This window comes from Salmo salar, chromosome ssa22 (assembly GCF_905237065.1).
Source record: "Salmo salar chromosome ssa22, Ssal_v3.1, whole genome shotgun sequence".
NCBI classification, from domain to species: domain Eukaryota; kingdom Metazoa; phylum Chordata; class Actinopteri; order Salmoniformes; family Salmonidae; genus Salmo; species Salmo salar.
The window spans coordinates 1,659,578-1,672,479 of NC_059463.1; the positions used below are offsets into that span (position 1 = coordinate 1,659,578).

A 12,902-nucleotide genomic window follows, 5' to 3' on the forward strand; every position below is an offset into this window, starting at 1 on the left:
GCAACTTGGGAAAATAATCTAGGCGCATACAGAGACTGAGATAAACTGATAGAGATAAACTGGAGTCACAATTCAACGGCTCAGATACAAGACGTACGTGGCAGGGACTACAGATAATCACGGACTACAAAAGGAAAACCAGCCACGTCATCGTGACCGACGTCTTGCTTCTGGACAGGCTAAACACATTATAGCTTTGAGGATAACACAGTGCCACCGACGCGGCCCGCCACCAAGGACTGTGGGCTCTCCTTCTCCGTGGCCGACGTGAGTAAAACATTTAAACGTGTTAACCCTCGCAAGGCTGCCGGCCCAGACGGCATCCCTAGCCGTGTCCTCAGAGCATGCGCAGACCAGCTGGCTGGTGTGTTTCAGGGCATATTCAATCTCTCTCTATCCCAGTCTGCTGTCCCCACATGCTTCAAGAAGGCCACCATTGTTCCTGTACCCAAGAAGGCAAAGGTAACTGAACTTAATGACTATCGCCCCGTAGCACTCACCTCTGTCATCATGAAGTGCTTTGAGAGACTTGTCAAGGATAATATCACCTCTACCTTACCTGCCACCCTAGACCCACTTCAATTTGCTTACCGCCCCAATAGTTCCACAGACGATGCAATCGCCATCACTCTGCACACTGCTCCATCCCATCTGGACAAGACGAATACCTATGTAAGAATTCTGTTTATTCAACACCATAGTACCCTCCAAGCTCATCATTAAGCTCGAGGCCCTGGGACTGAACCCCACCCTGTGCAACTGGGTCCTGGACTTCCTGACGGAGCGCCCCCAGGTGGTGAAGGTAGGAAACATCACCTCCACTCCACTGATCCTCAACATTGGGGCCCCACAAGGGTGCGTGATCAGCCCCCTCCTGTACTCCCTGATCACCCATGGGACCGCAGTGGAGAAGGTGGAAAGCTTCAAGTTCTTTGCTGTACACATCGCTGACAAACTGAAATTAACCACCCACACAGGCAGTGTGGTGAAGAAGGCGCAATAGAGCCTCTTCAACCTCAGGAGTCTGAAGAAATATGGCCTGTCACCTAAAACCCTCACAAACCTTTACAGATGCACAATTGAAAGCAGCCTGTCAGGCTGTATCACCACCTGGTACGGTAACTGCACCGCCCGCAACCGCAAGGCTCTCCATTGAGTGGTGCAGTCTGCCTAACGCATTACCGGGGGCAAACTACCCGCCCTCCAGGACACCTACAGCACCCGATGTCACAGGAAGGTCAAAAAGATCAGCAAGGACATCAACCACCCGAGCCACTGCCTGTTCACCCCGCTTTCATCCAGAAGGCGAGGTCAGTACAGGTGCATCAAAGCTGGGACCGAGAGACTGAAAAACAGCTTCTATCTCAAGGCCGTCAAACTGTTAAACAACGGTCACTAGCACATTAGAGGCTGCTGTCTATAGGCATAGACTAGAAATTACTGGCCACTTTAAGGAATGGAACACTAGTCACTTTAATAATGTTTACATATCTGGCATTACTCATGTCATATGTATAGACTGTTTTATATAATATTCTATTGTATCTTAGTCACTTAATAATGTTTACATATCTTTCATTACTCATCTCATATGTGTACACTATATTCTATAGTATTCTACTGTATCTTAGTCACTTAATGTTTACATATCTGGCATTACTCATGTCATATGTATATATTGTTTTCTATACTATTCTACAGTATCTCATTAACTTAATAATGTTTACATATCTTGCATTACTCATCTCATATGTATACACTGTATTCTATACTATTCTACTGTATCTTAGTCCGTTCCACTCTGACATCGCTCATCCATATGTATATAGTCTTAATTTATTCCTACTTAGATTGGTGTGTATTGGGTATATGTTGTGTAATTTGTTAGATATTACTTGTTAGATATTACTGCACTGTCGGAGCTAGAAGCACAATAATTTTGCTACACCCACAATAACATTTGCTAATCACGTGTATGTGACCAATAAAATTTGATTTGATGAATACAGTATGGAGGTTTGAACTGATATTCTAAAGGTTGTATCAGACTATGGATGTGTCCCAAATGGCACCCTATTCCATATACAGTGCAGTACTTTTGACCAGAGTTCTATGGATCCTGGTCAAAAGTAGTGCACTATACTATACATTTAAAAAATATATACTGTACAAGGAATGGGATGCCATTTGGGACTCATCCTAGTAATGGTTGAGAGGAAAAAGAGATTGAGAGTACTGTAGTTAGTGGATGTGGACAGAGGGGGCCCTGTGTGTTCTGCTATCTGAGACCATCATCATGATGGCTGACCTCTGTGTTGGGATTGGAGCCAATGTCGCGCCACGGGCGTACCGCATCGCTCTTCAGCCATGGACTGGGAGCCACAAAGGTAATTTTCGCCTACCTGCGACTGTAATTCCCACTCCAGATAACAACGTGGAGGAGAATTTGTATTATCCCACTGACTGGGAAAAAGCACCAAGTCCTAAAACAGGATAAATGTATCTCAGCATCCCCTTCTTCCCACCAACTGGGATCGGGGTGATAAATGTTGCATTCAGACAGTATCACAAGATATTTTCATACCCAGTAGTGTTCAATGATAGATTGCTTTTGGCAAACAAATGTAAGGAAGAAACTTCTCAACCATTGTGTAGGTGCCATTGATACTTTGATTGGTCGTTGATCTCCTATAGTTCAAGCCTATTGGGTAAATAACATCGAAGCAGGTGCTATAGCAGGTGCTATTTTATAGGCGTGAGCCTTGGGGAGTTGTAGTCCCAGGCGTGGGTTGGGGATGTCTTTCTCTGTGGCTTAACCAGAAGATTATTGACGCTGCATTGGCTATCTGTCAATGAGGATGAAGTGTGTTCCTCTTGTCCCTACCAATATTTTTGTCAGAGTTTTCAGCCCCTTATTTTGACTGAGACTCAATTTCCTCATTGAGGTGTGACCAATGGATCTTTGTTGATGTTCTGTTTAGTAATGAGACCTGGTAATCATGAGACGGGAAGTCGCTGTCTGCTTCGCAGTGAGACAAAAACAGTAAAAGACTACAGAAACCGATTTCAAGAAACAATGATTTTAATATTTGGAGAATTTTGCATTTTTCAAACACCTGACACAGATTTTTCCTGCAATCTAGAGCCATAATCATTATGCTTAATTCTATGTAAAAAAAAATATATATATACACTACCGTTAAAAAGTTTGGGGTCACTTAGAAATGTCCTTGTTTTTGAAAGAAAAACACTTTTTTGTCTATTAAAATAACATCAAATTGATCAGAAATACAGTGTAGACATTGTTAATGTTGTAAATTACTATTGTAGGTGGAAACAGCTGATTCTTTATGGAATATATACATAGGCCCATTATCATCAACCATCACTCCTGTGTTCCAATGGCACGTTGTGTTAGCTAATCCAAGTTTATCATTTTAAAAGGCTAATTGATCATTAGAAAACCCTTTTGAAATTATGTTAGCACAGCTTTAAACTGTCGTGCTGATTAAAGAAGCAATAAAACTGTCCTTCTTTCGACTAGTTGAGTATCTGGAGCATCAGCATTTGTGGGTTTGATTACAGGCTCAAAATGGCCAGAAACAAAACTTTCTTCTGAAACTCATCAGTCTATTCTTGTTCTGAGAAATGAAGGCTATTCCATGCTAGAAATTGCCAAGAAACTGAAGATCTCGTACAACGCTGTGTACTACTCTCTTCACAGAAGAGCGCAAACTGTCTCTGACCAGAATAGAGCGAGGAGTGGGAGGCCCCGGTGCACAACTGAGCAAGAGGACAAGTACATTAGAGAGTTTAGTTTGAGAAACAGACACCTCACAAGTCTTCAACTGGCAGCTTCATTAAATAGTACCTGCAAAACACCAGTCTCAACGGCAACAGTGAAGAGGCGACTCCGGGATGCTGGCCTTCTAGGCAGAGTTGCAAAAAAAAGCCATATCTCAGACTGGCCAATAAAAAGAAAAGATTAAGATGGGCAAAAGAACACAGACACTGGACAGAGGAACTCTGCTTGGAAGGCCAGCATCCCGGAGTCACCTCTTCACTGTAAATGAGTGTAAATGACAACTTGTTCTCAATTGGCCTACCTATTTAAATAAAGGTGAAATTAAATTAAATTAAAAACATCGTTGTACGAGATCTTGGTTTGGACCACCAGATTGAAGGAAAAGCAGCCAACAAGTGCTCAGCATATGTGGGATCTTCTTCAAGGCTGTTGGAAAAGCATTCCAGGTGAAGCTGTTTGAGAGAATACCAAGAGTCTGCAAAATTGTCATCAAGGCAAAGGGTGACTATTTTGAAGAATCTAAATATATGTTTAACACCTTTTTGGTTACAACATGATTCCATATGTGTTATTTCATAGTGTTGATGTCTTCACTATTACTCTTCCATGTACAAAATAGTAAAAATAAAGAAAAACCCTGGAATGATTAGGTGTGTCCAAACTTCCAAACTACTGTATGTTCATTGTTCTGCATACCTAAGCATACCTCTGTCTGTATCCTCCTGACTGGTAGTTCTGTTTTTTTATGAACTAAATATTCTTCTCTGCAGCCTTGCTAAAATCTGGGTAAAATATTGAAAGGAATGTGAGTCTTATTCAGTACATTTAGTTATTGCTTGCTTCAAAAAATCTTACAACCTTGCCAGACATGTCAGCTTAGATAGTTAGCCAAGCTAACTACTCTAACTTGATTGATAGGCTGAAATGGTTTCTTGCTATCTAGTTATGAGGTTGGGAGATTGGAAACCTACTGTGCATTCGGAAAGTATTCAGACCCATTGACTTTATCCACATTGGGTTATGTTACAGCCTTATTCAAAAATTGATAAAATTGTTATTTTTTCCTCATCAATCTACACACAATACCCCATAAAGACAAAGCGAAAAACAGAAATACCTTATTTACATAATTACTCAGACCCTTTGCTATGAGACTCGAAATTGAGCTCAGGTGCATCCTGCTTCCATTGATCATCCTTGAGATGTTTCTGCAACTTGATTGGAGTCCACCTGTTGTATAATCAATTGATTGGACATGATTTGGAAAGGCACACACCTGTCTATATAATGTCCCACAGTTGCCAGTGCATGTTAGAGCAAAACCAAGCCATGAGGTCAAAGAAATTGTCCATCGAGCTCCAAGACAGGATTGTGTCGAGGCACAAATCTGGGGAAGGGTACCAACAACTGTCTGCAGCATTGAAGGTCCCTAAGAACACAGTGGCCTCCATCATTCTTAAATGGAAGAAGTTTGGAACCACCAAGACTCTTCCTAGTGCTGGCTGCCTGGCCAAACTGAGCAGTCGAGGGAGAAGGACCTTGGTCAGGGAGGTGACCAAAAAGTCAAGGGGTCTGAATAAATTCCAAAGGCACTGTATCTAACTACACACTTATAGGGTGTTCTGAGGCAGTCATTAAATAACAAGTGTTTTCAAGAACAACTTTAATAACAATGGTTTTGGGAAACAGCTCAGAGATTTATCGATGCACCTACGAAGGTTCTAAAAATGAACTTAAGTTCCAAGATGCTTTTGGTGAAACCTGGCTCAGGTCAGCGGAATGGAAACAATGGACAATGCCTCACACTTTTTTATTAATGGGCGAATGAACTCCAGGACGGCAGGATTATAAATTGATTGCATTTCATTGTTGAGACAGCTTTCATGTCAATTGTTAGCAGATGAGCTTTGCTTATAATTTATTTGAGGGTGTTATTAGTTTGCCTCTCCCTTTCACTCATTAGAGGCTGCTATGATCTTCCCTAGGGATTTGGCCGCTTTTAAATAAAAAAAACACACACACCTCTGAGCAGTGCTGTGCAGCAGGTTTGGTTGCGAAGTGTTCAATTTGCAGAAACCTGGCCCTGACTGGAGCAGTTGCCATCGAGGGAGGCCTCACCATCGAAGCGATTAAGGCTGTGCTTTGTTCCTGGAGAAAGAGAAAATAATACAGTCTCGGTGTGGTTTCAGAACCAAGATCTATTTTTCTTTTCTCAAACAGAGTGATAAAAACCTATTTCTATGCCGGCTGATATCAACAGGTAAAAATGTACTTTTTGACAAGCTTTCGCAAGCATTTAAAAAAAAAAACTGACAAGACCTTCTAAAGGAATTCTAGACTTGTATTTTATGAAAAAAATATGAAAAGAACATCAATAGGAATAAGTAACTATTTGAAAATAAACACTCACCCAAATTGAACTTGTGTATTTGCCTTTGTTTTGTGCAAATGTCTAGAAACTAAATTTTCAATGTAACAGAGCTAAGAGTTTAATTACATCTCTTAATGGAATTGGTGTCCATGACCATGCAGATCTAAAATCATTGTTGGAATTATTATCTATTTAAATATCCCATTAATGAAGGTAACCATTAACTGTCAACATTTGACATTAGTTGTAAACAAATACATTAATAGAACACATTGTACACACCTTCCAGAGAAATGTACAAAATATCAATACCCAGGGCCAAACAAAAGACCATGCCCCCCCCTTATTTATAATTAAGTGACTAAATGAATGACCTTTTATGCTTTAAAAGCTTTTCCTGCCAGTTGAACTGGAAGTCAATTCCTCTTTAGTACCAAAGTTGCTGTGTTTACAAGCAATAAATTACTGTATTAATCAAGAGGTATTTGAGGTTTGGAAACAGGCAGAGCTTAACTGCAAGAGGGAGGCACTGGTGTCGGCGACTCGATCAAGCTATTTGCATTCAGGCGCATTGCTGTACCAATTATTGATTTCCCACTTATCAGATTAGCCGAGGACCCCCGGGGTGTTGCTCCTCACCCCTGTCTAACAGCATCATAGTATCCAGCTTCCAATAACAGAAGATCAACGACGCTGGCTGGCGTGATATTGAAAAGGCCAAGTGAAATTCCTACACTAAGCCTATGGGCTTGTTGTCTCGCACCCTTCGTGTTCCTCCTGTTACTATGGGATATGTGTAAAACATAGTGGAGCGATGTCACTTTGATGCCCTATTGCTGTGATGAAGAAAGGAATGTAGTGACGAGCAGTGGGAAACTGTGAACGAACGTGTGTTGGCGTTGCCCCAGATGAAGCTGGATGGCAATAATTAGGGCATGGTGAGGCGAGAGGAAGCGAATCATGCAGGGGCCATTACACATCGAGGACAGGGAACATATGGGGTCCACGCCGCGTGGCTCTGTGGCGTCAGCCCACCACGGCTGCCTTTGCCGTGGAGGCGGAGTGTGAAGGGACCAGGGAATTGGGCATGTTAAATGTGTGAAATGGGCCGAGGCCCATTGGCATGGGCTGGGAATGCACACTCCTTTCCCTGGGACCCTGGACAGGCCCCTGAGTGGGGGTGTAGTCAGGGTGTAGTCGAGTAGTTCTACGGGAGAGTGGTCTGAAATCCTTTAAAACAGAAGTGGAGAAAGAGGAGGAGCTGCACTGTTTCAACCCCAGCTGCTCCACGGCTGGGCTGCTGGGAGGCAGCTGACTGTCCCCACTTGTCTCAGATTTACAGCTTCGCAGTTGAACCATTTTTTCTATGTTTCCAGTGCACTGGCCTTCCGAGGGACACTGCCGATTATTCAACTAATCTAGAACCATGGTAAATAGGAGGCTTTTATTGTCAGGATATTTTGTTGTTGTAATGTCCAGAAAACCAGATTTAACACCATCTGTAAATACACAATGTGTTCTGTCCGTTAAATAATTTTCTAACCAGCTACACGCAGCTGGTTCAGGCCAATTAAATAAATCCTCTGAATTAGTCATGAGTGATCCACAGTGTCAAAAGCCTTAGACAGGTTTCTTCCTATCCATACAATTAATAACATCATTTAAAACCATAGTAGCAGTAGAGGTGGTGCTATGACCATGTCTGAAACGTGAGTAATGATCATTTAGAATACATTTCATAGTTTAAAAAGATCTAAGTTAAGTATTTACCAAGGATTCTAAGATTTTAGCTAGGCAAGAGAGTTTGGAAATGGGGCGATAATTATTTAGGTCACACGGGTCACCACATTTATGAAGGGGATGTACAGTATATGGGCCACCTACCAGAACCTGGGGATGGATCCAGAAACCACCGTCAGGTAATAAATATGTGTTTGAGTTTCCACTATCAGTGGAACAACAAGCTGTAGCAAGAAAGGATCAAGCAAACCTGCCCCAGTGGACTTTTTTCCCCACATCAATCTTAAGAAAGGCATCTAGCACATCACAAATACATGAAAAATAAATATGAAAACAAAGATTCACTAGAAGTTGACTGAGCTTCCATTGAAGCAACTGGGGGGCTTGGAGAGAGAAGAGCAGTCGCCTGACTGACTACGGTCAATCACACCACTCTTTCTTTCAACTAAAAAGCCTGCCAAGATAAAATGTTGATTAAAAGCATAACTTGTAAAAAAAAATATTGATAATGATGCCAGAGTCTGACACAATTTGCTTAAGCAGGGAAGGAGAGGAATTTCCACGCTTCAGTGCATTTACTGTTTTCCAAAATATAGACGGATCAGCAGAGTCTGAGATATAACATAGAATGTAGCTTGATTTTAGCTTTCTTAATTGAGGAAGTGCATCTATTTCTCGATTGCCTAAAAGCTGCCAATCAGTTACCGAATCAGTTTTTCTAGCCTTGGTCCAGGCCTGATTTCTCATCATAATGACATCGGAAAATTTTACAGAGAACCAAGGATTAGTTATATTGTTAGCTCTATGGCGTGTTTGTCTGCCAGAGATATACAAATATCTAGAGCCAATTCAGGGTCAGGCATGCAGCTTATAGAGGAAATCATATCATGAAGGGGCGACTCCTGTGGAGAATAAAAATCAATAAAAATCCTAATTAAATGAGGATCAATGTTTTTCTGTTTTGTATCTCTAATACATGCATTTGGAAAGTGATAACTGATGTCATTAGCCAAAACACCACTCGATTAAGTAATTGTGGGGGCTATTTGTCAAAATTAGAGAGAAGTTTGACGGGTTTCTTACATTAATCTGTGTAGGTTTGGAGATTAGTTTAGCGAGAAGGAGGAGACTCCACCCAAATTGGGGTATATATATATCATCACTATTGGAAATGTGTTTTTGTCATTTCAGCTGTTTGATCCTTTGGGGTGAATAAACTCAGCTTTCATAGAGTCTGTCGACATCTTACTCAGGCTCTAAATATCAAACAGTTTAATCAGGTTAAATTCGAGACAAATATTATTCAAATGATCAGAGGCTGCGGTAAACCAAACCAGGTTAAAGGTTCTAAATACTCTGAAATAGTATCAACAGCATCCGCCAGTACAGAAGGGGGGTGGTAAATCCCTGCTACAAACAAATGCATGTTTTGGCACAAGGCCACATATACAGTATAACCAAACACTAAAACTTTTTGGGGATAGTGACAGTTAGAGAACATGATTGCCACTCGGCCCACCTATGGCTATTGTCTTACCATCGCCAATTCTTATTCATTGTCTTTATATTGCGGCAAAAGGAGCATGGACATTGAGAAAGAAGCTGTTTAAACAGGCATGATGTTTGGTACTGTATTTCTGGGCTGGTGGTGGTTGTTACTGTAGTTGCTCGAGGGCCTCTCCACTTGCATAACCAGTGTGGAGCTGGTCAGGAGCGATTTTGCTCTTTTTACTCACCGGTTGATTGGCTTTATGGCTGCCCATATTACTATTGATCTGAGTACCCCGCGACCGATAGGCCTTTTATTTTTGCACATTTCTCCACAGTCTTAACAGCACACCTGGGGAATAAATATGTACTTTATTGCACTTATATCAGTGTGTATGGAGTAGGTGGGCCTCAAACCTACTATCAGAAATATATTCTATTATTTACAATAAAGTGAAACGGTTGACCTGATATGGATGAAAATACCCTCAAATTTAAGCTGACAGTCTGCACTTTAACCTCATAGTCATTGTATAATTTCAAATCCAAAGTGCTGGAGTACAGAGCCAAAACAACAACTAAGTTATCACTGTCCCAATACTTTTGGAGCTCACTGTACATGGGGTGCACGGAATAAAAGTCTAAAAGTTCAATTCATTATATTAGATCCAATTTCCATGAAAATTCCATAAAATGTATTTTAAACAATGTTCAGATCCCTGAAACTTGTTTACCTCTGGCCATGGTTTGCTAACATTTTCATGTCAACAAAATATTTCACTTTCATAGATTTTCATGTCTCTCATGTTCATTTTGAAAGTCTCTCCATATGACCCCATGTTTCTTCTACCATGTGAAACTTGTGAGGACCTTTAACACCCCAGTATTTCAGGTAGACACTTCTAGAGGTTAAAAGGTGCCCTGATTTACATTCATCACATTGGCTGTGTGTTGACGTTGGAGGGAGGCTGTGTTTTGTGTGTGTGCGTGTTTGTGTGAGTTTTTGTGTTTCAAATTTCAAGTTTTATTAGTCATATGTACGGGATACACATGGTATACAGCGTCCAATGAAATGTTTACTTGCAGGTTCCTTTCACGACAATGCAATAGCAATAAGAAATAATCAAATATATGGACGTATGTGTGTGTACACTTGAGCCAGTGTGTGTGAATCTGTGAGTCAATTTGTGTGTATGTGTGTGTGTGAGTCAGTGTGTTGGCAAGATGGGGTTGGCGAGAGTGCTGATGTAAAACGGCGGTGGCTGAGGCGAATAAGACATTTTATCAGCCAAGATTACGGACCCAAGGTTGGGATGATTGATACTGTATCTCCTCTGTGCATAACCCATTGATGTGCTTCAGATCATTTCGGTGATGAATCGTCTGATTCCGCATGCCATCCTATGGCCCTAGCCACATTAGCAGACGCCATTTATCATTGGTGAGTTAAAAGGTTTCTGACAAAATTTGCCTAGAAAAAGGTTGTCGTTATTTCAACCCTCTCATTTGCTCTCCACTGACACATTTAAGTTCTCATTTGTGTCAGGGAATTCATTATGGTTTCAAGGGGAGCTGCCCTTGCTGCTCGTGTGCTAAAGTTCTAGTAATTATTATTATTATTACTATTATATACATTTTTTACCTTTCTTTAACTAGGCAAGTCAGTTAAGAACAAGTTCTTATTTACAATGACGGCCTACACCGACCAAACACGGACGACGCTGGGCCAATTGTGCGCCACCCTATGGGAGCCCCAATCACGGCCTGTTGTGATACAGCCTGGATTTGAATGGAAGCCAAGGGGCGACCCTTGATAAGTGTATCAGTTAGGATCAGGCAATCATCTGGGTCAAGTATTCAAGATAAATTACATAATTCCTTTCATGGAATGGTCTACCGAGTTAATCTATAGCGATTATGATTTGAAAGTGTCCGGAGACCATTTTTGTAATAACTCAACCTAATCATCTAATTGTCACACTTTGGAAGAAAAGTCTTTATGATTCAGGCCACATGCCTTATGCCAGAACTCTCCGAGCATTTTTTGCCCACTGTAGAATAGCCTACTGCCAAATGTGAGTCAAGCTATAAAACCACAAACGCTCGGTATGTATGTGGGTGTATGTAGTTTTACATCAGAGTAGTGTATATATTGGAAGGCACACAAGCCAGAATATTGCCAGGGTGGACATTTGCCTGGCTTGATGTTCAGTTATCAAAGCAATGTCCCTGAGAATATATGTCACCTCATTACATTCTTTGTTATTCCAGCAGCACGTCTTCTCACACCTATTCATCACTCTTCCTGTCTGAATCTCACCCATTTTACACTACTTTTTATCTCTCTGCTCTCTTGTTTTCTCTTTCTTCTCTCCCTGCAGATTTCAATAATATTTTACAGTGCAAGTACAATAGTTCACTGTAGCAGTAGTTGTTCTGCAGACATTCCTCATACTTCATGGGTCTGGGTTCAAATAGTGAGTTAAAATAGTGTGTGTTTTCTTTCAAATACTTTTGAGCATTTGATTGAGCCTGCCTATAGTGGCAGAGGGGTGGGGCTTTCACTTTGAGCTGCACTCTGTCAAGCGCAGCTCAAGTATTTGAAAGAATACAAATAATATTTGAACCCAGGTCTGGTAGACAACAAATCGGTCTGTTCTAGGCCAGAAATACTCCTCCTCGTCTCAGCTCAGGTCTTGGTTCTTTCTCGTCCCTGATAGGTTCTTTCATGGTGGTGAACGGCTCCGGCCGGGCGTCGGGACAGAAGGCCCACCTGCTCCTGCCTACCCTGAAGGAGAACGACACCCACTGCATCGACTTCCACTACTCTCTATCCAGCCGCGACGGCTCCAGTCCCGGGGCGCTCAATGTCTACATTAAGGTGAACGGCGGTGCCCAGGGAAACCCTGTGTGGAACGCCTCCGCCTCGGTGACCGAGGGCTGGGTCAAGACCGAGCTGGCCATCAGCACCTTCTGGCCCAACTCCTATCAGGTGAGGGGAGAGCTTCAGTGTTCACACATACATCTGTGAGGTGTTCATTAGGGGCCACAAAGGATTTAAAAAAAAATAAAGTCTGTATTCTTCCGTTTGATGTAACGCAATATGTTTAATATGTTCATGACACTGCGATCACACCAACTATAGGCATGCTCAATCCACTGTTCAGAACCAGTGTGTGGTAGGCCTATTGCTGGAAATTTGATTTCTAAATAATATTTTCGTTGTGATTGATATTGCCTGTCTTACCTGTGTGATGAGGTTCGACAACTCAGTTATTTCCTAATGTAACCCAATTAGTTTATTTGCAGTCTTCTTAGTTTGCCAATAGGGTTAAGAAACTGCTTAAACTTGACTATAAATCATTTTTGACTAACAGGAATACTCATGCCCTGCCATCTATTTCTCACCCTGAAAGTCCTCGCGTTCATTACTGCTTATTTGCCGACCTTTTTAAAACAGTTGTTCACTTCATGAACAAGATTGCGTCCCCAATGGCA

The 12,902-nt window shown here is 41.6% G+C and overlaps 1 protein-coding gene across 16 annotated transcripts in view; it reads left to right on the plus strand.

Annotated features, from left to right (window-relative positions):
• The window catches only part of LOC106582631 (receptor-type tyrosine-protein phosphatase T), a 591,582-nt gene that overhangs the window by 160,128 nt on the left and 418,552 nt on the right, over nt 1–12,902 (plus strand). For all 16 annotated transcript variants that reach the window (XM_045705237.1, XM_045705245.1, XM_045705240.1 and 13 more), the window contains exon 3: nt 12,125–12,396. In XM_045705237.1, the coding sequence (XP_045561193.1) occupies nt 12,125–12,396 (272 nt within the window). The remainder of the gene's footprint in view (nt 1–12,124; nt 12,397–12,902) is intronic.